The sequence below is a fragment of the Zosterops lateralis genome (assembly GCF_965231275.1).
Source record: "Zosterops lateralis genome assembly, chromosome: 17".
Taxonomy (NCBI): Eukaryota; Metazoa; Chordata; class Aves; order Passeriformes; family Zosteropidae; genus Zosterops; species Zosterops lateralis.
Genome location: NC_139777.1, coordinates 10,882,524 through 10,908,922, shown reverse-complemented (window position 1 = coordinate 10,908,922; position 26,399 = coordinate 10,882,524). Strand labels below are relative to the sequence as shown.

The 26,399-nt window shown below is 41.2% G+C and overlaps 1 protein-coding gene across 1 annotated transcript; it reads right to left on the bottom strand.

The window, feature by feature from the left end:
* Window positions 1-1,451: 1,451 nt before the first annotated feature.
* Window positions 1,452-26,307, bottom strand: LOC310916622 (uncharacterized protein). Its single transcript, XM_083874299.1, has 24 exons — window positions 26,174-26,307; window positions 24,809-24,907; window positions 24,036-24,196; window positions 23,432-23,556; window positions 22,966-23,095; window positions 22,207-22,355; window positions 21,655-21,842; window positions 20,543-20,653; window positions 19,928-20,029; window positions 19,535-19,610; window positions 18,612-18,739; window positions 18,067-18,266; window positions 12,107-12,143; window positions 11,409-11,507; window positions 10,389-10,549; window positions 9,693-9,817; window positions 8,190-8,319; window positions 7,908-8,056; window positions 7,113-7,300; window positions 5,958-6,068; window positions 5,781-5,882; window positions 4,654-4,729; window positions 3,587-3,714; window positions 1,452-2,882 (listed from the first exon to the last, which is right to left on the bottom strand). Exons 1-24 carry the CDS (start codon window positions 26,195-26,197, stop codon window positions 2,676-2,678), a joined length of 3,006 nt encoding a protein of 1,001 aa, XP_083730425.1. The 5' UTR covers window positions 26,198-26,307; the 3' UTR covers window positions 1,452-2,675.
* Window positions 26,308-26,399: the final 92 nt, after the last annotated feature.

The window sequence follows — 26,399 nt, the reverse complement described above, 5'->3', positions numbered from 1 at the left end:
AAGATGTTGTTAGAACATAAATGAGAGTGTCCCTTTGATGCTAAGAATTAATTTACTTTTCTGTAAAGTTATACAAAGTTGAAACAACATAACGTGCATCTGACAAAGGGACTAAATTCCATGTTAGCTGCTGGCACCTGCCTTGCTCAGATGATATTGGGGGGACACACAAAAAGGTAATACTATGTAGATTTCAGCATGTTATTGTCTCCTTCTCAAATGCAGCCTGTTGCACATATTATCTCATGTTTTACTTTACCCACTTCTACTTAGTGCATTTATACATATTAGAACTTACACTTTTGCTCTTGGACTTTAATTTAGGATTCTTACTTTGGGTAGGTTGAATCTTTCTCTCATGACTCCCTTTCTGTGTAATGTCTTTTGCATTTATGGTGATTAGTGACTGTACTGCTTGTTGCTGTTACTGCTTAGACTGTTCTGAGGCCCCCTGTATCAGATGTGCAGTTTCATAATAAATAGTTAGCAGATATTTTACAGGTATTCTTCAGTCAGATTTGTGCTCAGGACAGTAAATCTCATAGCATCAGGTCATTTAGTCATTTATCTTGCACTTTTACAGTCATGTGTGACACACATACCCAAAGCTGTGCTGAGCCTTCCTTAATACTGATCCATATTTTTTGTGTCCAGCTGACAGAAGTTCACAGATACATTTTTAAAGTTTTTATATCTGCCTCAATTATTATTTGAGACATATCTTAGCTATCAGCTGATGTCTCTGGAAGAAAATGTGTCTTTACTGCTCCTGAATTGCTGTCCCCTTTGTCCCTGTGCCCTCCCAGGTGTATTTGAACCATCCCTTTTGCTGTTTCATCCCCATGACACAGCTCTTGCTCCACTGAGCAGAGGTCAAGGCTGGCCTGTGCCCCATATGGCTGTTCTGCTCCATTTCACAGCAAAGTTCCACAGGGCACTGCTGGATTCCTGGGGAGGCTCCTGTGGGGAAGGCTTCCCTAAATGGCACCTAATGGATAACTGAGATCAGAAAAGTGACTCACTGGAGTCTGTCAGCAATGCTACACAATGCTACTCTGTTCTGGTTTCCAAAGATTTCAGGGGTTGTTCTAATGGAATGGCGTTTCCAGGTGACTGGTAGAGAAGAGAGAATTCTGTTTTGCAAAAAGTTGGTATTTCTTATCATATTGGTAGCTGTCTCCAGATGAATGGTAGTTTTAATCATATTACATGCATATGGAACACTACAAAATTATTGAGTTTTCTGACTCAGGACACTTCATGTTTCTTAGGTATATAGTTTTATTTATGTAGTTATATTTAATGAGATGTCTGAAGTGTCACTCAGTACTGAAGACAGGAATAATGAAAAACCCCAGTCATGGAAGGTTATGCACACCAACTGCTTTTTCAGTCAATTCCCCCTGAGGAGATCATGATGTGGGGAAAGAAATGTTTGTGGAGGCCAGAAGTTTTATTACAAGGCAGTCTGCCATTTTTATTATGGTTACCATTTGCAATTAAAAAGAAGCAGCAGTTAAGATGAACAATTGAATTCTTATTTTGAATAACTTGAGTTGAAGTAAATATGACAGTCAAAGCAACAGCAAAACCACTTATTTTACTGTGCAAGGCTAGAGTGTGGACTTTAAATTGTATAGTGTGCTTCACAGTAAGCCTTAGCTTTGTTCATGTTCTTCCTCATGGTATTGCTTTTCTTCTAAAACTGTGTGAGCTTCTCATTAATGGAGGGAAACACACGGAACATCTGACATCTTCTAAAGAAAAGGAAAGTCCCATAGGTCTGTATATTTCAAAAGAGGTTTCTGATTCAATCAGTTCCAGTCTGAGGCAGTTCTTCTGGGGTAAACAGGTTCCAAGGAGCCGAAAGTCACATAAGGAAAGCAGCAGTTCAGTTGCTGTGGGATTCACAACCCTTGAGATATCTGTGGGAATTCTGCTCCTGGAGGAGGAGCTGCAGCCTTGAGATGACAGCAGTGATGGGCAGGGTAGCAGAGAGTATCTAAAATGACCGTGGGTGCTTGGGGTTTCTGGGGACTGGATTCTATCCATCAGCCCTTTTAGCTCTATTGCTGCTGAAAGGAAATCTGAAATGTTTGAAGTCTGTCAAACTAGACACTACACAAGGACAGCATGGCACTGTGCATGGGAACCTGGCAAGGTTTGCCTATTCTGTTGAATCTAGAGAAACAAAGAATTTATCTCCTGTTCCACTAAATTTTTTCTTTAATCTGTTATGGATTGAACCCTAGCCAGAGATAGCAAGCCAAGAACTTCACTGTTCCCATTTCAGTGCAACAAAAACATACTCAGAAATCAGAGGGAGAAAGGATCACAGGTCTTTCCTTTCTCTGTGGTCAGCAGAGTGTTTATAAATTCTACATGTGTAGTTTCAGTGTGTATTAGTTGCTCTGTCAAGAAGAGATTTACACATCAGCACGTTAAGCCAAAATGCTCACGATTCACACAAGTCCTGTTAATATCAGTCCTTATCCCTTTTCAGAGCTGCCCAGAGTGGAGTGCTTGAGAAAGAAGCTGGTTTGGCAAAATGGGAACCTTGTAAGTGGCAGATAGGGAAGCTGACAGTCCATTTGGAGCAACTTGATAGTCAGAAAATGGCAAATGTCTTTCTTTTTCCTACATTTTTCAAAAAACTGATTCCCCCTTACAGCCAGTCAAAGCCTGGTGCAGAAGGCATAGTCCTCTGTGACATGATTTGGAGTTTCTGGAACACATTTGTTTTTAAAGTTTAGCTTATCGAATTCTTCTGTGATTTCCATGATTGATTTCCCTTTTGTTTCTGGAAGGAACAGGTGGACAATCATCCCTGAAGTGAAAAGTACCACCATAAAGATGAGGAAGCAGAAGTGCTTGAGTCTTTCCTGCAGGGAAGAACAAAGTGAGAAAGAGAGCAAGATGAGCATATCTTTGCTTTAGTTACTTTCTTGGCAAATTTTTTGTATTTGAGTCCCATGATGCCTTAACTTTTAGCTTTTCCATTTTTCAGGTCCTGTACTGCATTAGTGTATAACTCAGCTCTGTATAGAATGCTGGTTAGCTCCCTTCACATTTTGGTCAGACCAAACAATCCTTCCAGGCCTGGGAATCAAGGTCATCAGCACATCCTCAGGTCCAAAAAGTACAAACAAAAGTGAATCGGGGTGGAGGAAACCAGGGAAATATGGCTTAATTACCTGAAGCTGTAATTGGACAATTAACCTCTGATATGCAAAGAGATCAAGCTTATTTCTGTCTGAGATAAGACTCGGGACCATAGACCACCTTGGGTGCAGCCTCTATGAGACTTTGCATTGCCCAGGGTGCATCCTTTGAAGGCCTTAATTCTTTTATCTAGCCTTTGTTCTAGGTAACCTCTCAAGGCATCACCCAAAGTAGTTTGAATTTGATAAGCAATTCTTTCCATTTTGACCTTGGACAAATATTTCGGTCTGAATGAGTATCTTGGGCCAGTCAGGGCCCTTCAGTTGGAGAAGTGGATGTGGGGAGCAGGTGCCAGGAGCACTCCAGGCTGACACAGCACTGTCACTGCTGCTGTGGCTGGAGCTCCCCAGGCAGAGGCACTCACCACGATGAAGGGGAAGGTGGTGCCGATCACAAACACTCCCAGCCAGTTCAGGACAGCGCTGATCACAAAGGCTGGAGGTCTGCAGGACAGCTTGAAAATCTCAACCCTGGTGGAAACCGTGGCACCACCTGAAAGGAAAGAAGAACAAGAATTGTCTCTTTTAGGTTTTTGGCTTCAACATTTGGATTGAGTGTTACTGTTACACTGTCAGCTAACAGATGAGACTATAATGGACTGCCACGAGTACCAGAATTGGGCAGTGGCATTGAGTGTGTTGCTCTTTTTTACAAAAGAAAACGTTTGTGGCATCTAATAAACTGCTAGACATCAGTTTATTAAAATGGTAAAATACTCAAATAAATGTTTGGGGATATCCAAAAATCAAGTTGACACTTGAGAAAGCCTGACCTCTTCTCATGAAAGAAGATGTGTCAGGATGGAATTACAATTACTATTGCTAAAATGAATTTCCTGTGTGATTCTGCTAGATTACCAATGAGTGATCTTCCCAGATTTACTTCCTGGGCATTTCAGTTATGTTTTGAAGTTACAGGATTTCAGCTGTTTTGAGTTAGGAAAATAATTCAACCCTGCCATATGGGAAGGCAAATATTAAAAAAATTATTAGCCTTTATAAAATAAAATTTAATGAGTAGCAGGCAATAAATGCTAGGCAAAGAATTACTCCAAAGTAGGTCTTCTGCACTGCTGTCTATGTGGGATAAGCTGTAACATTATACAACATTGAATTTAAAAGAACTCTTGCTTTTCTTTTTCTCTTTTCCCTCCTATCACTTAAAAAAAAATCTTTTACCCATCTGCTTTTGCTCTATTTTTCTTGTATTTTTCCAGTGTGTTCCTTCCCTCTTGTTAGGAAAACTCAAACCTGATGGTATTGAATTTTATGTCCAATGAGTAACTGGACCCACAATGTTCAAATGACTGCAAGATTATGTTAAATAAATTTACTTATGCTAAATATTATACAATATAAGGCAATATTTTACTAACCCCATTAATAAGCTCACAGGACTCAATTCCTTTATTTCCTTTGATTGAGAACTCACCTGGCCCAACAGCAAAGACAACTGTAAACAGGATAATGAGACCAAGGCTGCAGTATGGCATCCAGAAGTACCAGTCCTGGGGGGAAAAAAGCCCATAACACACTTCTGGTTGAAAACTGTTAACAGCCCTAGGTGAGGAATGCTCTTGCTTTTCCAACACTGTCACCTCAAGAAAGAAATATTCAGTGTGTGGGAACTGAGAGCTGTGGGTGCTTTACTCTGTGGATGGAGCAGCTGAGGGCTTTGTTAGGTGAGCAGACACAGGTCTGCCAGGGCACAGCAGCTGCAGGTCTAGGGAGGCTTCAATTAAATGAAGTCTGAAGAGTACTTTTGCACCCTGTCCTTTCTTTTTGACCTCATTGTTCTTCCTCCCATCCTTAGAGATATGAGAAAGATTTCCTCAGAGATCTTTCTTAACTTCTGTTAAGTTATAGATTTAATAACTGGTACTGAAAAGCAGATTTCCCAGATCTTAGTCAAGGAAAAATGAGACTCGATGCTTTAGGAAAAAAAAGATTTCTCTCTTCTATGTTTGAGAGCTTTCATGAATGAAACAAAACCAGAAGTTTGCTGCCACCTTGCTTCCAGGTCAATTTTGCAGTGAATCTGTAGAGTAGCTCCAGATGAGTACTGGTAATGCAAGTGATTTGCTTCTGAAAAAGCTACAGCAATGACACAGAGATGTCACTGTTTGAGAAGTGAACTGGTCTCCAGTCTCTGAACAGAGAGTGCCTTCCCACAGTCATCTGCAGCAAAGTTCAATTTTAAATTAACTGATGCAAAAGGTCAGGGGTTTTCTTGTTACTTGTTAAAAACAGCATGAATGTAAAGGGTCATTTTCCTGGGAGTGTTTTGTGGTCTGTGCTGGCCAGTGTTTGTGTTTGCAGTCTGATGAGGCCAGGAACCAATCTCCCAGTGTTTTATGTGCTCCTTGCTAAGGTCATGGGATCATGATGAAAGGAAGGCAGGAGTACAAGAAACTACTGGCTAAGAGAGAGTTTAATCCTATGTATGGACAGGCTTGATCTAAGCCTCACTTTCCTTTCTCAGTAGCGTGGTCATGGCAGTGAGCTTTAGATCAGAAACAGGATGGACAGAGCAATCTACTGTGGGCAGAACTTCCTTACCTGCAGGGACAGAGTCACAGTGATAGCAGCCAGCAGTGAACCCATGATCCAGTAGCCTCCTCTTATGAGCACTTTCCTGCCCAGCCGCTCGATGATGGAGCTCTGGAGGACAGAAATCACCTCAGTGTCAGTGCTGGAGAGCAAAGTGTGCCCCACTCCCCTGGTGATGTGACTTACACACACTACAGCAGCCATCAGTTCAGAGAGCCCAATAGAGAGGGTCATATAGGAGGCCATTTTTTCATCAAAGCCAGCTGCCTGGAGGACTTCAAAGGTATAAAAATAAATCTGGAAAAAAAAAACAACCACCAAAACCCAAATCAAACCGTAAGAGAAGAAAAGAATTGATTTCTTACCCAAACTTGCATGACACTGCCCTAGATATGAGCTGCTGCTAATCAGGGAGCACGCAGCTCAGCTTGGGAGTGAGCTGGAATTCTACACTCTTTTTGGTAGTATTCACTTTATCAGCAGAAAAAATATTATAAAACATTGATTAATTACTAAGCTAAAATATAAAATGCTGGGATAATTGGACCTCCAGCTACTACAATGCATTTTGGTTTGCAAACTACTGATTTAGGTTTTCAGAAACAGCCAGGTATAGTTTGTTTTCAGAGCCCATCCAAAAACATCATTGTAAGATCTTCCCAAGAAAGAAGAGTGTGGGTTATGGAGTCATGAGAGGATAAACCAAAAATATTTTCAAATATCTCTGCTAGTGTTTGGAGATGTGCTGAGGTGACAAAAATTCCAGTTTAAGCTGGGTTAGATTCAGTTGTGTATTTCTTTTACAGATGCTGCTGCATCATGGTGTTAGAGGTAGGAGGGTCATGCAGGCAGCTGCAAAGCTGTGACTTCAGAGGGATCCCAGAGGAGCACTGCTGTGAGGAAAGCAGAGCTGCAGAAGCTGCAGGACAGGGAGCATGCTTGTTGTTAGCTTTAAGGGCAGAGTGAGCAGACTGCCACCCCAACATGTCAGGGTGCTAAGAGCCAAGGGACAAACAGCAGCAGTTGCCATGAGCAGTCACATAAAACTATAGATTTTGCCAGTAGAGAGTGGGCTCATTCATAAGGGTGAGCTCTGGAGCTCTGCAATGGCTCCCAAAGGTGGCTGCTCCATGAGCTTAACTACAGAGGCAGGGAACTCCAGCAAGGACCAAGAGCTGGGCAGAGGGATGTCACACAGAGAGCCCAGCCAAGCCTTGTGGCTGCTGCTGTCCTGAAGAAGGGCTGGCAGACAGCAAGGCTTGGCCTGAGAAGCCTGAGAAAAACGGAGGAAGCTCCTGTGAGCTGTGATGTCTCGGGACTTTAAGGGGGAATACACTCAACTGCATTGATGCCACACAGCTGAATTGTGGCCGTCAGAATAACTATCATGTACAGCTGCCAACGGAAAGCTGGTTCTTTCACTAGTTCCAGGACACTCAAGATCTTGGTGTTTTTCATTGTTGCCTTCTCTTTCATGATGTCATCAATCTCTGCTTGGTGTTGGCCTTCACCCCAAAGCTGCCTTATGGCTGTGAAGAGGAGAGCGAGACCTGCCATGTTAATTCTCTGTTTATTCCCTAAGGAGTTTTCTGAGTAGCTGATACAAGTGTGAGGCAGCCCAGCGTGGGCTGGGGCTGTGCTGAGAGGCAGAGATGTCTTACAGGGTGTTCCAGAGCCCTGATCCCCTCCTGCACAGTGGGACCTGCTGTGACCCCAGAGGGGGCTAGTGGGGTGCACAAGGCCTCCCTCTCTGCCCATGGGGCCACTTTTCTGCTTTCCTCCTTCTCTCAGGGTGTGAGCAGGGAACACAGCCAATAACCAGAGCTAAGGGGTGCACACTGAAGCCCTGCAGTGCAAACAACTATTTTTCATTTATCATTTATCATTAGTAATCAGACTGACAGTGGAGGTGGTGTCAGATAAATGCGGAAGTTTTTGTAATACAGAGCTATAGAGGGAAGTAGTTTTGTATGTGGGGGCTACAACAATAATGGACTCAGTAGGTATTCACAGAGCCATGTGGGAAATGAGCAGGGAGAAACTTTGTCCTATTTATTTCTTTCCATATGGGGAAAGCAAGCATCACAAAATTATTCTGAGTCAAGTGAGGAACAGGAACCTGAATCCCTCAGTTACCTTTTTTGCAGCCTTCCTGGTCTCCTTTGTGCATGAGGAGATAGGGAGGGGACTCTGGGAAGAAGGGAAGCGTGACCAGCTGGACCAGTGCTGGGACTCCACAGGAAGCCATCAGCATGGGCCACAGCGACTGGCTGCCCAGCAGCTCCCTGGCAGGGACAAAATGTGTGTTAGAGTTCATCGCATCATCCTTGAGGAGAGAAAGGAATGGATGGAAAAGCACAGGAAGAAGCAAAAGGTGGAAGAGATCCAGAAATGAATTGCGTGGGTAATCAATTGTACCTTTGTCCTGAAATTTGCCCCACGGCTTTTCCCAATGACCAAAAGAAAGAGGAAGTTGAGTTTGCAAATCCACGTAGCTTCCTAGGGGAAATTTCTCCAACATATTGGTGATGTAGAGGAACACAAAGACCTTGAGGGGAAGAGGGAATTATGAGAGAGAAGAAAGAAGACATAACCATTGGAGATAAAACTGGATGTAAATAATTACGTATTACAGAATACAGCTGTCTCTGGCACGTACCTCAACTCACATACAAGACTTTCAGTACTAGATTTTTTAACTCTTTCTACAGAAGTATTGGTCCTCTTTGCAGAGTGCAGTTCCCTGATCTTAAGAAATGTACAGTTTTCTCTTCAAAGTGTAGGTGTAGCCTCATCATAACATCTCCTGTGAGCCTTAACATGGTTTAAAGGACACAGGGTATGCAGGTGCTGAATAAACACTTTTTAGCAGTATTTAATATGCTTGTAGTTAACCCACATTATCTCAACCTTTTCTGACATAATGCTATTGAAGAGCTGCATGGTAGATTTATAGAAAAATTATCACATCTAGAGCTATAGTCAGTGTTGATTTGCATGTGATTAGGTGGAGACACAAGTATTTCTTTTCTGATATCCAGCAATAATTTATATGATTTCAGGCACAGTTGGTGTTTCTAATTATGTTTATTAACTCATACATGCTAAATTCTAGTCTGGGAACAGAAGCTTTTTCCTGATATGGTACTCACAGCCCCTTTTATTTGTTTCAAATGCAACATGTTCTGCTCTTGGCTGTATGCGATGGCAAAGCAATCTCTTTTGATTTCAGTCTCTTTAACAAAAATCAGGTTTTTGAATGAGGCACGATACAGGTTTTAGAGCAGAACAAGACCCCTGTGGTAAGCTGTTCCCAAATTACAACCATAGCTCTTCAACACATCTGTATGTCAGAGAAGCAATGTGCAAAATCTAGTTGTTTGAAAATAGACATTAACTTCTAAGTTAAATCTTTAATAAGTTAAAAGAGGTATTGTGTGGGGGAAAAATACAAAAAAAATACTGATAGCATCACAGAATGTCTTTACTGCCTGTAGTCTACTTGCTAGGAGTGATTTTGCTTTATTAAGCCCAGATCTTTGTACTAACCCCAAGGACTTACTACTTGCAATACTCCCCCTTATGAAAATACTAGCTTTAAACTGTGTAATTTTCAGTACTGCTAGCTAAATTTAAGAAAATATTGTACACATTTTTCCTTCAGAAAATCCCTTGTTTCATGTGGTATCAAAACATTTCTGACATCTCTGAATATTCATACACTTGGCAAAGCTGAATTTCATTTGGTATCAGTGAAATTAACAATAATTATGCTCTTTAATGCAGAGTATTATAGAAAATCTTCTTACAAAAGATCACTGACTTCAACATTTTGTTTTCTTAGTGGAGGCTTATTATTTACTTTGAATAAAGATGCAAACTTTTGTGAGATTCTGCTGACCTGTGGGAGAGGTCACTCACCTGCACTTATGCCACACATGAAGCGTCCAACTAAAATCATCTCAAAGGAGTGGGATATTTTACTGCAGCCCATGATGGATGCTGCCATTATCATGAGCACATTGGTGCACAAGAGACATTTCTTTCTGTAAGTGCAAGAAAATGAAAAGATTTTTTGTGACTCAGAATGGAAATGGCACTTAATGCCATGCAGGAAGCCTTGGCTGAAGTTGTCTTGATAGTTTTTTGAAATTCCACATATGTGGTCTGGGAGAAAATAAGCACTGGGTACTTTGGACTCATAGTGAGCCTTGGCACTGGCTGCACCTGGGAGTTTGGGAACACTTCTGAATTGTGTAGCAGAGAAAACTCTGAAAGCTTTTCTGCCCTTGAACATCCACTGTGAAACACATTTCTGCAGCACCAACAAGGATCTCAGTGATTCTATATTTTGAGTAGCACGTCCAAGAACCCATTCTGACTGCAGCCAGGTGCTGCCTTTCCTCATTGCTGAGATGAACCCAGTCTGAGGAGCTGTGCCTGGTGTGACAGGCTGACAGCACAGCCCATGCCCCAGGACAGGGGCAGGAAGCAGGAAAATGAGCTGCCACCACAGCTAAGCCATGACTACATCTACAAGCCTGTCTCATTTAAAACCTCAACTATCATTTCCTTAAGCCAAGATGCAATTGACAAATTGTCTTTAAACATACATACTTGCCAAATTTGACAGTGAGGTATCTGCTTCCTGAAGAACCCAAGATACCTCCTATACCAAAGATGGACACAGTGATAGACCACAGGAACAAGAGGTTATCCTGCTGGATGGGGTAGCCATAGCGCTCCAGCCAGGTTTCATTAATGAAAGCCTTGACATGCTGAGACAGAAAAAAAAAAAATCATTAATGATACCTGTGACGGCAGGGCAGGTATTTTATTATATTTACAAAATAATTTTCTTGCTTCAGCTGAACTTACTGTTTTACATAGGCTTTAAAAGTGTGTATTAGCTAAGAGATACAGTATAATAGAGTGTGCTGTGCTCATTCTGCCATTAGAAGTTCAGTCTCTGGGGTTTTTATCCTTGAAATCTGAGGAAGTGAGGAAGGGACTGGTGTAAGAATAGTGTAAACAGTACTACAAAGTTCTGCAAATGAGTTATGGCTTCTCTCTCACGCACCTGCCAAGAATGCCACATTACACAGAGCCTGTTCAGTACAATTCCTAAATACTTTTTCACTCAGAACTTAGTGGTCTAAAGCCAGAAAATAATGCTTTTCCATTAAGGTGATGTCTATAAAATAATTATGTCCTCCCTCTAGACTTCAGTGCCCTTAATGGAAGTTTTACGTGTGGTCAGTGGAGAGAACAGACATTTTCCTGGAGCAAGGCTCACTTGTTCTATTTTTCTGTGAGGATGGATAACCACAAAAATATCAAATGAAACCACTGAAGAAGGCACTTGTGCCATATGATTTTAGGGGAGATGGATGCCACTCTAGTTAGTGTGTGTCTTCTGAGGAACTGTTCTATTAACAACAACTTGCAGATCTCTCTTTTCTTCTGTTTGCAACACTTTGACATGCTCTGCTCTTCATGATAAAATAGCACAGCAGGTGGGAAATAATAGGAGAATACTGTGATTAAAGCCTTTGTGAATGCCAGAGAAGCAGCCTCAGGAAGCACTGGAGACTCAGTGCTCTCATTAACCAGTGTGCCATGTGCATCTTTGCCTACCTGAGACATGTAGGTGATGGTGGAAATCTGAAAGCCGATTTGGAATGTGCCACCAATCCCCAGGACAACGATCATTCGAAAGAGCCCCTGGTATTGTACCTGCAGAAGTAGAATGAAATCTTCCTAAGGTTGTAGCCACATCAGGCTGTTCTCACAATGTGTCTTTCATTCTCCAGAAGCATCTCATTTGTTCAGGGGATTTTCACATAGGAATGTTCCCTCTGCTTGCCCTGGAGTAAGATATGCATCCTCCTGTGATTTTTCTACATCCAGCTCAAGGAAGTGCAGCTTCCACAAACATCCTTATCAAGGCACCACAGCTGCTAGCACCCAGTCCTGTTCCCTGCCTCTCAAAACCTTTGCCTGCCACGTCTTGCACTCAATAATTAGTTATATTTAACAAAGCCCTTTTTTTTTTTTTACCAAGTGAGCAAAGCAAATTTTGTTTCTAGACAAGCAAATATTTTCCAGTCCATGAAAACACTTAAGACACATTAAAATATTGATAAAAATATGGTAAAGATGGATGGCTGAGCACATGAAGTGCTGTAATACCTCAAAATAGTGGGCAGAACCACTTCCAAGATGCTTTTAGTAAACAGGAGCCTGGTTCTTACCAAGTCACCCATTTTGTTTTCTTTGAAGCCCCAGCAGCACACAAAAATGTCACAGCTGTACATACCCCACCAAGTACTTACCAGGTTTGATAGGAAACCTGCCATCTCTGTCTGAGGGCTGGTTGTCCAGCGTGTGATGTGTCTTTGTCATCACAGGCTTGTGTCTCTCTGTCTCCTGCCTGCTGCTACAGCAGTGGGCATTTGGCTTAAGGGATTAGAGTTAAATTTTTACTATTTCCTCTTCACTCACTTATATTTACTTCAACTGGCCAAAGTTAACACTGCCAGATTAAGTATTTTAGGAAATAATTACATCTAGTGCAGTCTCCAGGGGTGAAGTTTCAAAGCAGAGAAAAGTTTCTTCTGGGGACCAGTGAGGGCTTTGGGAAGGGAAACGAGAAGAGTTTAGGCAAAACAATCCAAATAGTTTTCCAGGAACAGTAAAATGCTTTACTTCTATGGTACAGACTAGTGTGTGTATCTGCCATAATCTACGAAAAGCAAAAAGCAGCTGGTACGAGGTTTAGTAAAGTATGTGGTGCTCTGTTTCAGATTCATTGATAAAGTAAATATCATAATTAGAAGAAAAATAGGCAAATTTCAGAGCCTAATTTTGCTGTTCTGGCTTTATGAATCAGTTAGACTGTGCTGAGGAAGGGTATTTTTGTCTGTGTTTATGTTGTCTGGTGTTTATGGGGGTGTTTGTCAAGCAGATGTGGTGAAAAAGCAGTAAGAGACTAACACCATAAAAGTTGTCAGAGAAGGTAAATATTTCCTAATGAATTAGGATAGGACCACTGGGATCTTACTCACTCACGTTTCAGCTTTGACCCAGCTGAAATGGCTCCAAAATCAGTGTTGCAGGCATTGAAAATTCACCTTTGATTCCCAGAGACTCCTGGCATTGAAAAATCATCTTTGACACCCAGAGGCTCCTTTCCTGTGAGGTAAAGCTCAGACTGTACCTCCCCGTAGCTCCCACTGCAGCCAGCACTTGGAAAAAGGGGTTGGTTTGCCTGGGGCTTTCCTGTGCCTGATGCCCTGTGCTCCTCTTGCCTTCCAAGTCTTTGCTCATTCTCCTCGTGCCTGGGGATTCTCCTGGTGGGGACAAATGGGGCAATGGGGTTATGCTGAAACTCTCAGTAAATGCTCCATCTCACCGTCAGGACTTGTACTTTCAGTTTATAAAAACACAGAATGCAATTATTTACAGAGGGGTTCACTGCAAATCCTCTGAGTCTAAATCAATGAGGGAAAAAAAAAGCATGGTAATATTAAAACCTTGGTTACTTGTGTAATTCCAACTATTGTCTGTATAACTGCATAACAAATGCTGTTTATCCTGGCTGGTGATGGTGTTTAGAATGATTCAGCATTTTTTGTATTTTGTCTTGAACACCAACATTGTAACTACTTGAGTATCTCCTGGCTATTGTTTCAAAATGTTAATGCTTCCTTTTCATTATGCATTTTTTCTCAAATTGTAGTGAGGTGTAGGGAGGTTATGTCACAAGGAAATAATTGAAAATATTTACTGAAAATAATTACTGAGGACCTCAAATGTTCACCAGCTCACAGTGAAATTTCTCTTTTTTGAGGGATTTCTGGGCCATGGTGTTATTTCACTTTATGAGAAATTTTAGGAGAATTTCATTCTAGGAGCTTACTTCTTGGATTTTTGTCAAGTCAATGAAATTGACCATTTCTGTAGAAAATGTCACCTATATTCTTGAAATAGCTGCTACACTGTAAGTTGTGCACAATTGCACGCTTGAAGAATTATTACTGAGTTAAGGAGATCTTGTAATTATTTTTTTAATAGAGCTGTAGGAACTGCTTGCTGCGAAATGGACAAACAATGAACTCCACCTTCATGGGATGTGTCAAACAGTTTTTTCTAAAGAGCTGAAAACCAGGTTTGGTTCTAAGCCAGCCTGAGCCACACTAGACTGCTCATTGTGAGTGACTGAAGCCATCTGCAGTTTAATTCTGCACTGAGGGAAACTCAGTGGTTTCTTTCAGATTTGATTTGGGTTTGTTATAATCCAAAACTCAAAATGAAATTCTGAATAACAAAATCATTGGGACTGGAACTAAAGAAGATATTTAGGTACAAAACACGTTCTGAGTGAAATCTAAGGGTTTAACATAGCACACATTTTGTGTTACAATGACTTGTTGATTGCTGACTGCTCTCACATTTTCAAGGTGATATGGGAGTGACTCACATTCATGAAGATTCCACTTGAGTCTGAAAAAATATTGGTATCTTTTCCCATACTAGAAAATAATAATTTGCCTTTGTTTTGCAGTCTGCAAGCATTAATGTCTTTTATGACCATAATATATGGTCTTTCTACTGACCAGTTTGTGTAGGTGGTACTTCCTCAAGAGAAGTATTTCCTGTAAAGGAATGAGGTCTCTTCCTAAAATCTAATGTTCTTTGGTTATTTTCATAACAAAGTTTTCCTTTGTCTCTGGAAGGAAGAGGACGATGAAGATGTTGAGCTGATGAGGATTTCAGTAAAGATAAGGAAAAAGAAAGAGATGAGGTTTTCCTGGAAATAAATCAGAGAAACAAAATTTTATTTTATTTTATTTTATTTTATTTTATTTTATTTGCACCTTCTTTTACAGCATTTTGAACATGATGACAAGATAATGACAATGAAGGCAAAGTTTGACTTCATAAAATCCAGTTTTTTTGTTACTGTGACATGATACACTCCAGTCTTTAGGTGTGAAACAGCAATAGAAATAAAATAGTTTAAATTTTCTTCTTTCCTGAAGGCAAGATGGCTAGGGTGAGCAGTCAAAATAATTTGAGATGTCACTTGCAGAAGTATGAGAGAACAGCTCACAAACATTAATATTGGCAGGTTAATCATCTGCTCTCTGGTTTATCAGTAACTGTAGGAGATGCAGCAATAGTGAGCATTTGGGAGGTCTCCTGAGGTCTGGCACTTTGGATTGGTGCAGTTTGGGAGGATGAATGTTTGAGATGGAAAGGTTCTTTAAGCCATGAAGCAGAGGAGGTGCCCACCAAAGTAACCTGGCTTCTCGCAGGAGACACTGGAGCTGTATCAGAGCCAGCACGGCTGGACTTCACAACACAGGGACAGAGGAATCCAAGGCTGTTTGTAACCCAGCCATGGTGCTGTGTGACAGGGATGAACAGTCCCTCTGGGGTATTCCAGCTGGGCTTCTGCTGAGAGCAGCTCCTGCAAAAGGACCAGCAAAGGGAGTGAGATCAGAGAGAAGGAACTGAGACATGAAAGGGGAAGTTACCACAGCAGAACACACCATTGACCTGGTACAGTGCCAATAGTGAACACTGATCCCAATGGGTATTTTTCCATCTGTCTATTGAGTTAGCAACTCTATGGCTTTAGTGTCTGCTCAGCACAGTTCACAGGTACGGCCACCTGCAGTTGCATTTCATTGTGGAACCTGAGCAGACCTGGAAAGAACAGCATGGGAGAAGATAAATGTTACATTTGTAATCCATTTGGCCTCATGCTGTTCTCATTGTCACCCAGGAGACACAGGCATTAGAAATTCCCTTTTATAACACTGCTAGGGGAGCTGCAAGCTGAGCTGTCAGAGAGGACCCAGAGGGAAGAGGGCATGATAGCAACATCTATTGAGTGGGGAGATTGATGTGTTTGTTACCTGAGCATGGCCACCAAAGGCAGCTATAGGTGAGCTCTTATCCTTTTCTTTTGCAAAGAAGAGAGGCTGGAATGAAAAGTCAATGGACAAAATTGCAATTTGATTTGGGAAGTATTCTTTACATTTTGACCCCACCATCAATGACCCCTGAAGATGCTGTATCTGCTTTTCTTATGATGGAGGAGGATTTGTTCATAGAGGTTTGAAATGGACTTGGGATACACTAGTTCCCAACACAAAGAACATTACAACCAACCACTGGTACTGAAGATGCAAGGAACAGTACAAGCTCATCACAGAAGAAGCTGGGGTATTGTAGTCCCTGCATTTCTAGGATATTGGCTTGTTTGATGATGTTTAAACCATCTCAGCAGAATATGCAAAGCATAAACGCAAAAAAGATCAGCCAGACAAAGGTTCTGGATTTTCAGTTTTGCTGCTCTTCTTCACTAAACCATCACATCACCATTAACTAAACCATCACAAACCCTTTCTTTTCAAATGTACCATTTCATAACATTATCAACCTACAAGCAAGGAGAGTAGCCTGGTAGTATCACACTTAGACATGGAAGCAAGGAGGTAAAAATGGTACAGAAATACCTCACCATCTAAGAAGTATAGGAATTTAATTTCCACATTTTTTTAAAATTAGTTTTTCTAACCAGCTGGAACTTCCTTCAAAGTCTCCATGATGATTTAGTCCAGAAAGTTAGATCTGTATCTTTTGATTTTTTTTTATTTAAAATGTTAGCTCTAATTTTAAAGGATCATCCCCTGCCTACTCTATTATTTTGAAAAAAAAAGTTTGGTAAATATGTAATGCATTATCTTTAGGAATGGCAATTGCAACAGGCAACCTCTCAGTTCTTCTGAAGGTTCATGCCAACAGCTGGTGCTGCCAGCTGCAGTACTCACCCCTTCTGGAAGGAGCTTTTCCATCTCTGTCCAAAGTGTGGCTGATTCCAGGCAGACAGAGCTCTGTCAGACTGAGGAACTGTTTTCTCTCATGCCTCTTCTGCACCTTCAGCTTAAGTAACCATCCTGCTCTGAGGTTAATGTTTACTTTATGTGGTTTCTGTTGATTTATGTGTTTTTGTAGCAACTGGACAACGCTTAAAATGGGTGGATTAAATATTTCAGTCCCTCAACAGGAGAGGGCCCTCTGAATGACAACATTCAGTATCATGAGTGCTCCCTGGTGTGATACAGGGAGTGATAAAAGAAGTGAATCTAAAATCTAAGTCAGGTTTCAATTGCTGGAACACACACTGGCACTAATATCAGAGCTCCTCCTGTGGTTATTCCTTCAGAAGAAGTGAGTATACTATTTGAAATTTTTAAATAGAAAACTCCCTAAACAACCGAAAACTCAATTCAGACCTCGGCACAACGATTATACATAAGAATGGTTAAACTGCAGAAAGAAAGGACTTACGGCCTTGCTAAAGAGAAGGCATGAAATACTGTTTGTGATTATGGCAGAAAAAGGAAAAATAACTTACTATCCTATACAAAGGTAGAAGAGTTTGGGGAGGGAAGTGATTAATGCTGCAGTGGCCAACAGGACTGGCAGCCCTTGAGCAGCACAGTGCAGGGGCGCTGTGGAGCACAGCAGTGAAGTGAGGATGGCGTGCAGCAGCAAAGTGCAGTGTGTCGCAGAGCAGCACACAGCTAGCAGATACTGTCCATCATGACTTCTCCTTTTTTTTTGGAACAGTTACTTTTTAATAAAATGGGCTGAATTTTCAAGCTGCCAACTCTCTCAGTACTCTCTCAAAATCTTTCTCTCTGTCTCTCTCCAGGGCTCTTTCCTTCCAGCTCTCAGCACTGTGTGTGTATTTGTTAACCCTTGTGCCATCCATGAGGCACCAGAATACATTACAAGAACTTCCTCCTGATTTTGCCATAACTGACCTGCATGGAGAGTGCAGTCACTTTGCTCCAGAGGATGCAAGTGAGAGTTCTGTAGCAGATGCCTGGGGATCAGGGCTGATCCCTGACAGTCATAGAGACAATCAGGACATAAGGTTACATGATGTCAGCTCAAGGAAATAGAAGACATTATTCTACCTTGTATTTATATTCTACCTGGCATTTGTTCATGTGCAATGTTCACAAGAAATACTAAGTCCTTTACAGTGTGATAGCATAAAGAAATGACATGAAAATTGTTTCCAAGACTATGGCTATGTTTAATCCTATCTTCATCCTGCTCTTAATCCTGAGCAGAACTTTCTTATAAAGTAAGAAACATAAACACAAATCTTGCTGCTTTAAAATGACAGCAATGGAGAAAAAAACTTTTGAAATACAATTGATGTGTTATGCCTGAACAGTGGAAATTACTTATGGTGGCTTATCAGAACTTGGTGCAAAATGTCTTTTCTTCAGCAGAATGCATCTCCACAGCCTGATGACGAGTCCTCTTAAACCGGAGGGTTTTGAACTTTTCTGTGATTTCAGAGGTTGACTTCCCTTTTGTTTCTGGGAGGAACAGGTAGATAAGAACTGCTGAAGTGATCAGGACAGCAATAAAGATGAGGAAGCAAAAAGGACCAAGAAGCATCTGGAGATAAAAAATAGAACAAGATGAGTGATTTCCTTGGAAACACTTGTCCCTATAGATTCTTGAAACTTGTTGATTTGTGAAACTTATTCCTGTGAAATAAGGAATAGGCTCATTTTACAGAAACAATATTTATTTATCTTTTCAATCTGTTCTTGGGGCAGCAGGTGGTTTCTGAAGTATTGGGAAGTGCTTTATATAAATGGCCTCCATATGCCACAGCAATAAGGGATTCACAGTTTTGATCATCTACAAGTCATCTCATTCTACTCCCTGTCCAGATCAGCCTAGAAATCCAGATTAAATTGACAGAGTCAAAGTGAAGATTTGAATCAAATTACTTACTACAGCAAAGGGGAAAATCATTCCAGTGAAGGTGAGGCCTAGCCAAATGACAATTCCACCAATTACAAAAGCCGAGGCCCTTGTTGAGAGGGTGAAGATTTCATTCATGACAGACACAACAACTCCAGCTGAGGAAAAAAAACAAAACAAACACAAAAAAATCACAGAAACATTGTTGTAATTGAGCATTTCCTATTGAAGATATCTCAGTTCTGCTACTGTGGGAATTCTGTTGTGTTTTCAAGACATTTGTGGTGTCCAGGTACAACCCTTACAATACCAAAGGCTGACATTTGATTTTGGAAACTTTAGTAACACCTGGTAGTGTTTAGTCAGAGAACTTCTGGAGTAAATCCTGGTCTTAGGTGAGTGAGGTTCTACCAGAGAGCTGTAAGTTTGGGTCTGGTGTTACTGATGTGGCAATCAAAGGTGATATTAAGAGAGGACAAGGAAGGACTGAGCAGTGCTAAGAGACAGATTATGCATTCTGTCAGGTGTCAGTCTTTCACAGAGTAGGATTTTACAGGTAAGTTGAGAAAACTCTGATATTTTAGAAAAGCCTACCTCTGCCCTTTGGCAGAGATCAGCCATCTGTACCTGTGTGCACTGAACAGTATTCACACTGTGCAAAACAGATCTTCATGAATTGATTAACAAGGATTTTTTTTGTTTGAACCTGTAATCCAGTGAGAGAAAACAGGGGTCTGAATCATCTGGGTGTGAATCATTTATATAATTTGTTAAATAAATTGTTTCTTGGGTAATTAATTAATCAAAAATTGAGATTCCCTCAATCTCAGTCTCAATCAAGCTGTTGATTTTCAAAGATCTTCTTACACATTCTAATTCTACTTCTATACATTAATGGCTTGTGCTTATCCCTGCTGTCCAAGATTTCTTGTTGCTTTTATTGTGGTACTCACCTGGTCCCAGTCCATAAGCAACGATGAACAAAAAGATGAGAATAACACTGCAGTAACGCAACCAGAGGAACTGATCCTAAGCAAAGGTGAAAGGAGGGAGGAGAATGAAAATTAATTCTATAGCTGTAACACAACTGATCCAAGCACAGGAGCAGCAATATTTGTGAAAAAGCCTATGATGCTGAGCTGTGTAGATGCTCTCTAGACCTGCTTATCTTTCTACACTGAAAACAGTGAAAGGCCAGGAGCAGCTTGTGGTGTCACATCTACAGAGGTGAGCTTGTGTTTAGGAGATGTTCGGACCTGCTGGTTTGGACATGAAAGCTAAGGCTGGCTATCTGCTGTCCTGCACAGAGAATTCTGATGGAGATCCACTCCCAGAGACACACTTACACTCAGCAGAAGGCTCGTTTCAAGCAGCACCAGTATCAGGGCCATCAGCAGGTAACCACCACACAGAAGCGTTCGGCGTCCAAACCGATCAATTATGGAGCTCTGAGGAATAGAAAAAAATTGCCAATCACTGGAAGCATGGCAAATTCCAACTGTGAGCCATCCAACAAAGCAAGCATTCTCCTAGAGTTCTTTTTACTTCAGAGAGCACAAATCTTATTGGTACCAACTTTGTTATTTTATTGAATTCCTTCTACACTCTCTAATACTATGAATTACCATCACTGTCCAGCATTGAAGCTACTTCCTAAACACTGCAATCAATGGAAGCATGTTACAACTCCATTTCAATGTATAGTTATACACAAATATATGGAAATGAATACACATATTTATGTTTGAATGACACTTCATAAGGGATTCTTATAAGAAATAAGGATGAATGAAGATGGGATGAAACAGTTGAAAGTTGGGAAAAAATTGCAGTGGATGGTAACAATCACTGTACAGGTTTATGCAGCACCACAGAAAAATTCTTTGGTTGATAAGGAGAAGATTCATTTGCTTCAAGGAAGAATACTTCAATTCTTAAAATCCCAGGAAACTCTGACTTACACAGAATATGATAGCGATGAGTTCAGAGATTGAAACTCCTAGAGAAACATATGGGATTATGCTTTCCTGCAGGTTGGCTGTCACAAAAATTTCTGAGGTGTAAAAGGTGATCTGGAAAAAAGAAAAATAAAGCACATTTAATAGATGTGATATGTGCCTATCCAGCATCACTTAGAACTAGATTTGTTATCACTGCAAAACCAGCAATACATTATTGGGCCTTAGTAGAGGTAACACAACTGCTCCAGATGTGAGAAATCAAAAGGTTAATGGCAATCAAGGAAATGGATTTGTCAGGGGAAAAAAAAAACAAACCAAAAAGGAAAAAAGTAGTTGAAAGGAGTATATTATAAGACAAGGGGAAAAAGTGTCATTTTGGCAAAAAGGGAAAGGAAAGGGAAAGGGACAAGACAAGAGAAAGAAGAGTAAATCTCAGTCTTAGCACACCATACATTGTCAAGCAAGCAGTTGATTCTGTTGCCCTTTTCCAGTTGCTAAACAGAAGCTGCTCATCTGCAGAGTCCCTGAGGGAATGGGCACCATTTCTCTGCCAGCAGAGTGCAGTGGGAATTCCATTGCTGGAAGCTGGAATGAACCACCTCCAGCACAGGCTGAACCAGGGCTCGTGGAGAGACACCCCCAGACAAGTGATAATATGAAGGGGAATGGACTGCACTGGGCTCAGCCAGCTTTACATGAAAACAGCTGAAAGGATGTTACTGGATGGATAAATGTCCTTTCTCAAATGACAGGGGACTGGGTGGCAGTATCTGGCCATCTGCCACTGCAGAAGTCAAAGAAAGTGGTGCTGGGTTGCTGTGAGCCTTAGGATACTTGTAACCCTTTCCTCTACAGGTTCCTTGGTTGTTCCACAAGGGGAATGAAGGCAACAGTGCCCTTGCAGGAACTTAGGCTGAGTTGGAATTCTTGTATTCCAATCTGAGGAGTTCCCTTAAAGGTAGGAGCAATACTGGGCATGATACAACAGGTGTCAGGCAGTGGGCTCTGTGTAAGGAGGAATAACATAGACCCAGAGGAAAGGGACAAATTTGCCTTATGGCACTTTGGACACTTAACAGCAGATGCAAGCATGGAAATAGGGCATACTCAACTGCACTCAGGCCACAGAGCTGCAGACTCAGCAAAAGGAGGAGCATGGTACACAGCTGTGGGTACACGGATCGTTCTCTAAGCACCTCTAGGACATTCATGATTTTGGTGCCTTTTGTTATAGCCTTTTCCTTCATCAAGTCATCAAATTCTGTTTGATAATTCCCTTCTCCCCAGAGTTGCTTCATGGCTACAGAAGAGACAGAATGAAATATACCCCTCCATCATTTGATCCACTCATAATGCTGTGGTTTTCAACTTTTAATGATGCTAAACATTTGCAGTTGAGTCCATGCTTTGATTCATCAGTTACTGAGAAAAGGACTAGAAGGAACATCACTTACTGGAACATGGTGAAACTTCCCTGGAAAATGCTGTAGCAGTTAGAGGTAGATCTTAAGTGTCTCTGATGATTCTGCTTGGTCTGGAGGACTTTAATCATGTAATTATCAAGAAATCTGTAGCTGGCTAATAGAAAAGCCAATTCCTGCTGTTAGCTTCACTTTCCCAAGAGTTGTGATTTAACAAATTATGGATCTAAAGTTTTCTTTTACCTTTCAAGCAGCCAGCTTTGTCTTCTTTTTGCAGCAAGAGATAGGGTGGGGACTCAGGAAAGAATGGCAAAAAGAGCAGTTGAATCACTGCCACCAGCCCAGAGAAGGACAATAGCACGTGCCACATGTCTTCAGTTCCTAAAAGTTCTCTATGAAAGCATGTTAGAATCTATTTATAGTTCAGTAAAATTACAGTTTATAACTAAATTGGTATTTTCTAAATTCTAGGCTAGCTAAAGAGACACAAAATGCATACAGTCATTAAAAAGTTCAATTGAAATAGATGATGTTTAGGGTTAGCGGCAGGAAAATAGACTAATACTTTATTAATACTTTATTTCTTCTGCAAGACCGACATTTTTCTTAGACTTTTAATTTCTGAAGGTCAGAATATTCCCACAACAGCTCTCTGAACCAACACCACAACTCTACAGGAGGTTATCAGTAAATTAGCAAAACTTTTAGATCTCACAAATTTACTAAAAGTATTTACATACAATCTTTTCTTATTAACTTCAGCAGAGAGACTGCACCTCCAGATGGAGTCATCCTTTCCCAAGAGAAAGGCCTTTCTGTCCCCAGGGAATGACATGGAAATCTCAGCGACTCTATGGGGTAGATGCCTCCCCTTTGACTGCTGTAGTTAAGCAAAATAAAGCCCTACACTGGCTGTATGTCTGTTTCTAGGAGAACACCACTTCCCTGCTATATAGAAGAAAAATAAATATAAAACAGGCTGAGAAGAAGTAGCAGAAGCACCTTAATCCAAGAATTCTCGCCACAGTTTTTCCTAGTGCAAGAAACACCGTGGAGGTCACATTTATAAATCCACGTAGCTTCTTAGGTGAGATCTCTCCAGCATACTGAACATGGGCATTCATGTGTATTCCTAAAGGGAGAAAACAGAAGAGTGCTAAAGCTGTGGAAAGAGAGAGGATCCCTTTTCAGTTCCTGTTTAGTTTTCCCCTCTCTCTTCTGAACCCTTTCTCATAAATCCTCTGCAATAATGGACTGAATATATACCTTTTACTTTAAGTGAGATGTTTAGCTAACCCATCAGATCTCCCTGCAACACCTCTTGAAAGCAAAGCACAGCTCATCTTACCTCACCCCAATCTGTTCCATGTTCCACTGGGCTACAACACATTCCTGGGTACTCCCAGCAGGAAGATTTCTGTACCCACCCCAAAGAAGTCACATTAACAAGGAGCAGTGGGAGCCCTACCAGCAGCGATGCCCTCGAGGAAGCGCCCAGCCAGGATCATCTCAAAAGCCTTGGCTCTCCTGCTGAGGCCCGTGTGCAGTGTGGCTGTTATTAGCACCACATCGTTGAACAGTAGACATTTCTTCCTGCAACAGCAAACAACACATGGGTATCATCCATGGTTTACTTTTTCTTCTTTGGCTGATCTCTGACTCTTCTCTGGATTTGCAGGCTGAAGCCACGGCCATGTTTAAATCCATTGCTTACAGGACAAGCAAATCTGGTTCTGAAAAGGCAGGATGTCTTTGCAGAGGAGTAGGAAGGGAGAAGCTACATTCCCCTTACTCGATGTGTGAGCAAATCTTGAGGCTGAAAGAAACTCCTCCAGGGTAAAATATCAGCAAAAATATGGGAATTGTATGTCAACAAAAGCTGTGTCAAGGGAATCAGACATATCTGCATGTTTTTGTCTCTCCAGTGCTCCCAGGTGTAGTTTTATGTGCTGGGTAAATTCTGCGGCAGCAGGGGGCAGTGAAATTCTGGTATCCCTTCTCTCAGTAGAATAATATTTAACAGCTTCCCCTGTTGCAGCCCTGGGTAGTGAGATGCTGGGAAATGTACTTACTTTCCAAATTTTGCAGTCAGGTACCCACTGCACAGACACCCTATCATGCCCCCCATGCAGTACATGGACACGATGAGGGACCACAGCAGCATCAGGGTCTCCTGGGGCAGCGCAGACCCGTATCGCTCCAGCCAAGTTTCATTGATAAACTTCTGAATGTACTGGAATAAAAAAGAGATTTTCGTTCCATCAAGGCACTAATCATAATGTTCTTCATAGTGTTTACAATTTATAAAACCTAGATTAATATTTGGGACTAAAAGTGTGACTATAGGATATTTGTTTGCAAATAAGGATCGATATTTCCTCTCATACAGCCAAACAGTGTACAAGCATCTTTCAAAAATTAATTATACTCTTTAGTGTGTTGAATCATACCTTGCCTACACCAAAAAATTAGGACCTTATATTCATTATAGTGAAGTGCAAATGTTCTTGTGGCCAGTAATGGATATAAAGAGAAAAGGGCTAAGCTGAAGGCTGACTCTGTCAGCTAGTTTTGTTGTTTTTTGGGGTTTTTTTTCTCCATGGCATAAACTCTAAGAAGGTATCTCAACATGTTATTTCCTCAAAATTCTGTGGGAAGTTGTCGTTGGAGCACAGCTCCTTGCAATCATTCCAACTTCGACAGTGACAGTATGGCATTGGAAACAGCTGGGAATAAACTGACATAGCCACACCTAAGAGCTGCTGTAAAGCATCTGCAAAGTGTAAGGCCTAGGACCATGAGGAGCAGTTAGAGATGGGATTTTCTTTCCTCCAGCTTTGCCTACCGGAGAAGCATAATTGATCACAGACATCTGAAAACCAGAGAGGTGGGTTCCACCAATTCCCAGCACCACAATCATTAGCAACAGCCTCCGGTACTGAATCTGCCAAAGAGAGAGAAACACATCCTAAGTCCCTGATACTGGCATGTTACCCCTGCCCTTAGAGGGGTAACAAGTTGCGACGTGGGAGCGGACCCTCACAGAGGACAGCAGGCAGCAGCTTGGTGAATCATGGAAAGCTCTTTATTATCTGACTCCAAAGGCTAATATACATTTTGTACATAGGGCCACGATTGGCCCAAAGAGGTTACAACCTCCTGACTCCATTGGTCAATATGACCATCAGTCAAGTTCTCTCTCAGAGAACAAGAATGCAAAACATACTGATAAGTTCTAAGAATACACATTGTTTACATGCAGCAGCCTGAGAATCAGGCTGCTAAGACTCAAACACTTGAAACCAAGAAATGCAGGGACGACACTGGCATGCCTTTCAGACCATGAGATAATTTACAGGCCCTTGTAGCTTCACATCTCTATGACTAAGAAACTTTTAACATGCAAAAACCCATCTTGAATTTTACAATAATCAAGCAAAATTCATTTGTTAAATAGTTGAAATACAAATCTGCACATTCTGCTGTGCTCCTCTCCCGGTTATTACGAATCTGAAAAAATACATTCTCTAATTCTGATAGTTCTGCTAACCATAGAAAACAAAAATCATAAAACCTTTTTGAGATCATTTGTGTTTACCTTTGTACTGGAAAGAAGATACAGCTTTCTTGAATCCCTTTTTACTTTCATCTTTGCCCCCTCAAGGGACAGTGTTCACCATTTTCCAGAGATGACTCAACTCTGTCCTCTCAAAACTTATTTTTTTTACATTTCATTTTTATCAACACTGTATGAAAGGACATTTTTAGAGGCCCTATTTGAATGGCTCCTCTTGGAAATGCTGTGTTTCTATGATGTACACTGAATTTCAGAGCATTTCTCACAAGCACATAGGTTTTCAGGCAATTAGTCACACCTTAAACTGATGAGTATCTTCAATTGTCCTTGAGAATGCGGAGCAGTAGAGTGGGAGAGTTCTTGTGTTTTGTGTTTTTCACTGATTCTATGTTCTCTATCTTCCCCCATATTCCCATCTTTCTTGGTTTCCCAGGTCCTCTTAAACCTCTCACTGTTTTGCATTTCTAATGTATTTTCTGCAAATGCCATTTAGTCAGTCATTGTTCAACCTGTGTCATCCCAAGTTCTGTTGCTCACTTCTATTACATGAAAGAATTATTCCCTTTGCTGCAATCTTAAAGACCATGCTGCTGTTAATGACCAGTGCTAGAACACAAGAATTTGGATACTCACCAGTTCTGAGAGGAAACCAGCCATTTCCCCTTGAAACCCTGCCTGCTCTGAGAGCCCTTGTCAAGTCTGCCAGATGAGAGAGATGGGCTCCACACTGAGATTGTAAGAGTTTGGGATCACAGCACAGAAGTTAAATTCTAACTAAGTGGCTTTTAGCAAATTGTGTCCTCCCCTGACACTGGCCAGGGCCTCTTCTTGCTGGTTTAATTATTCTAAGACCCAGATA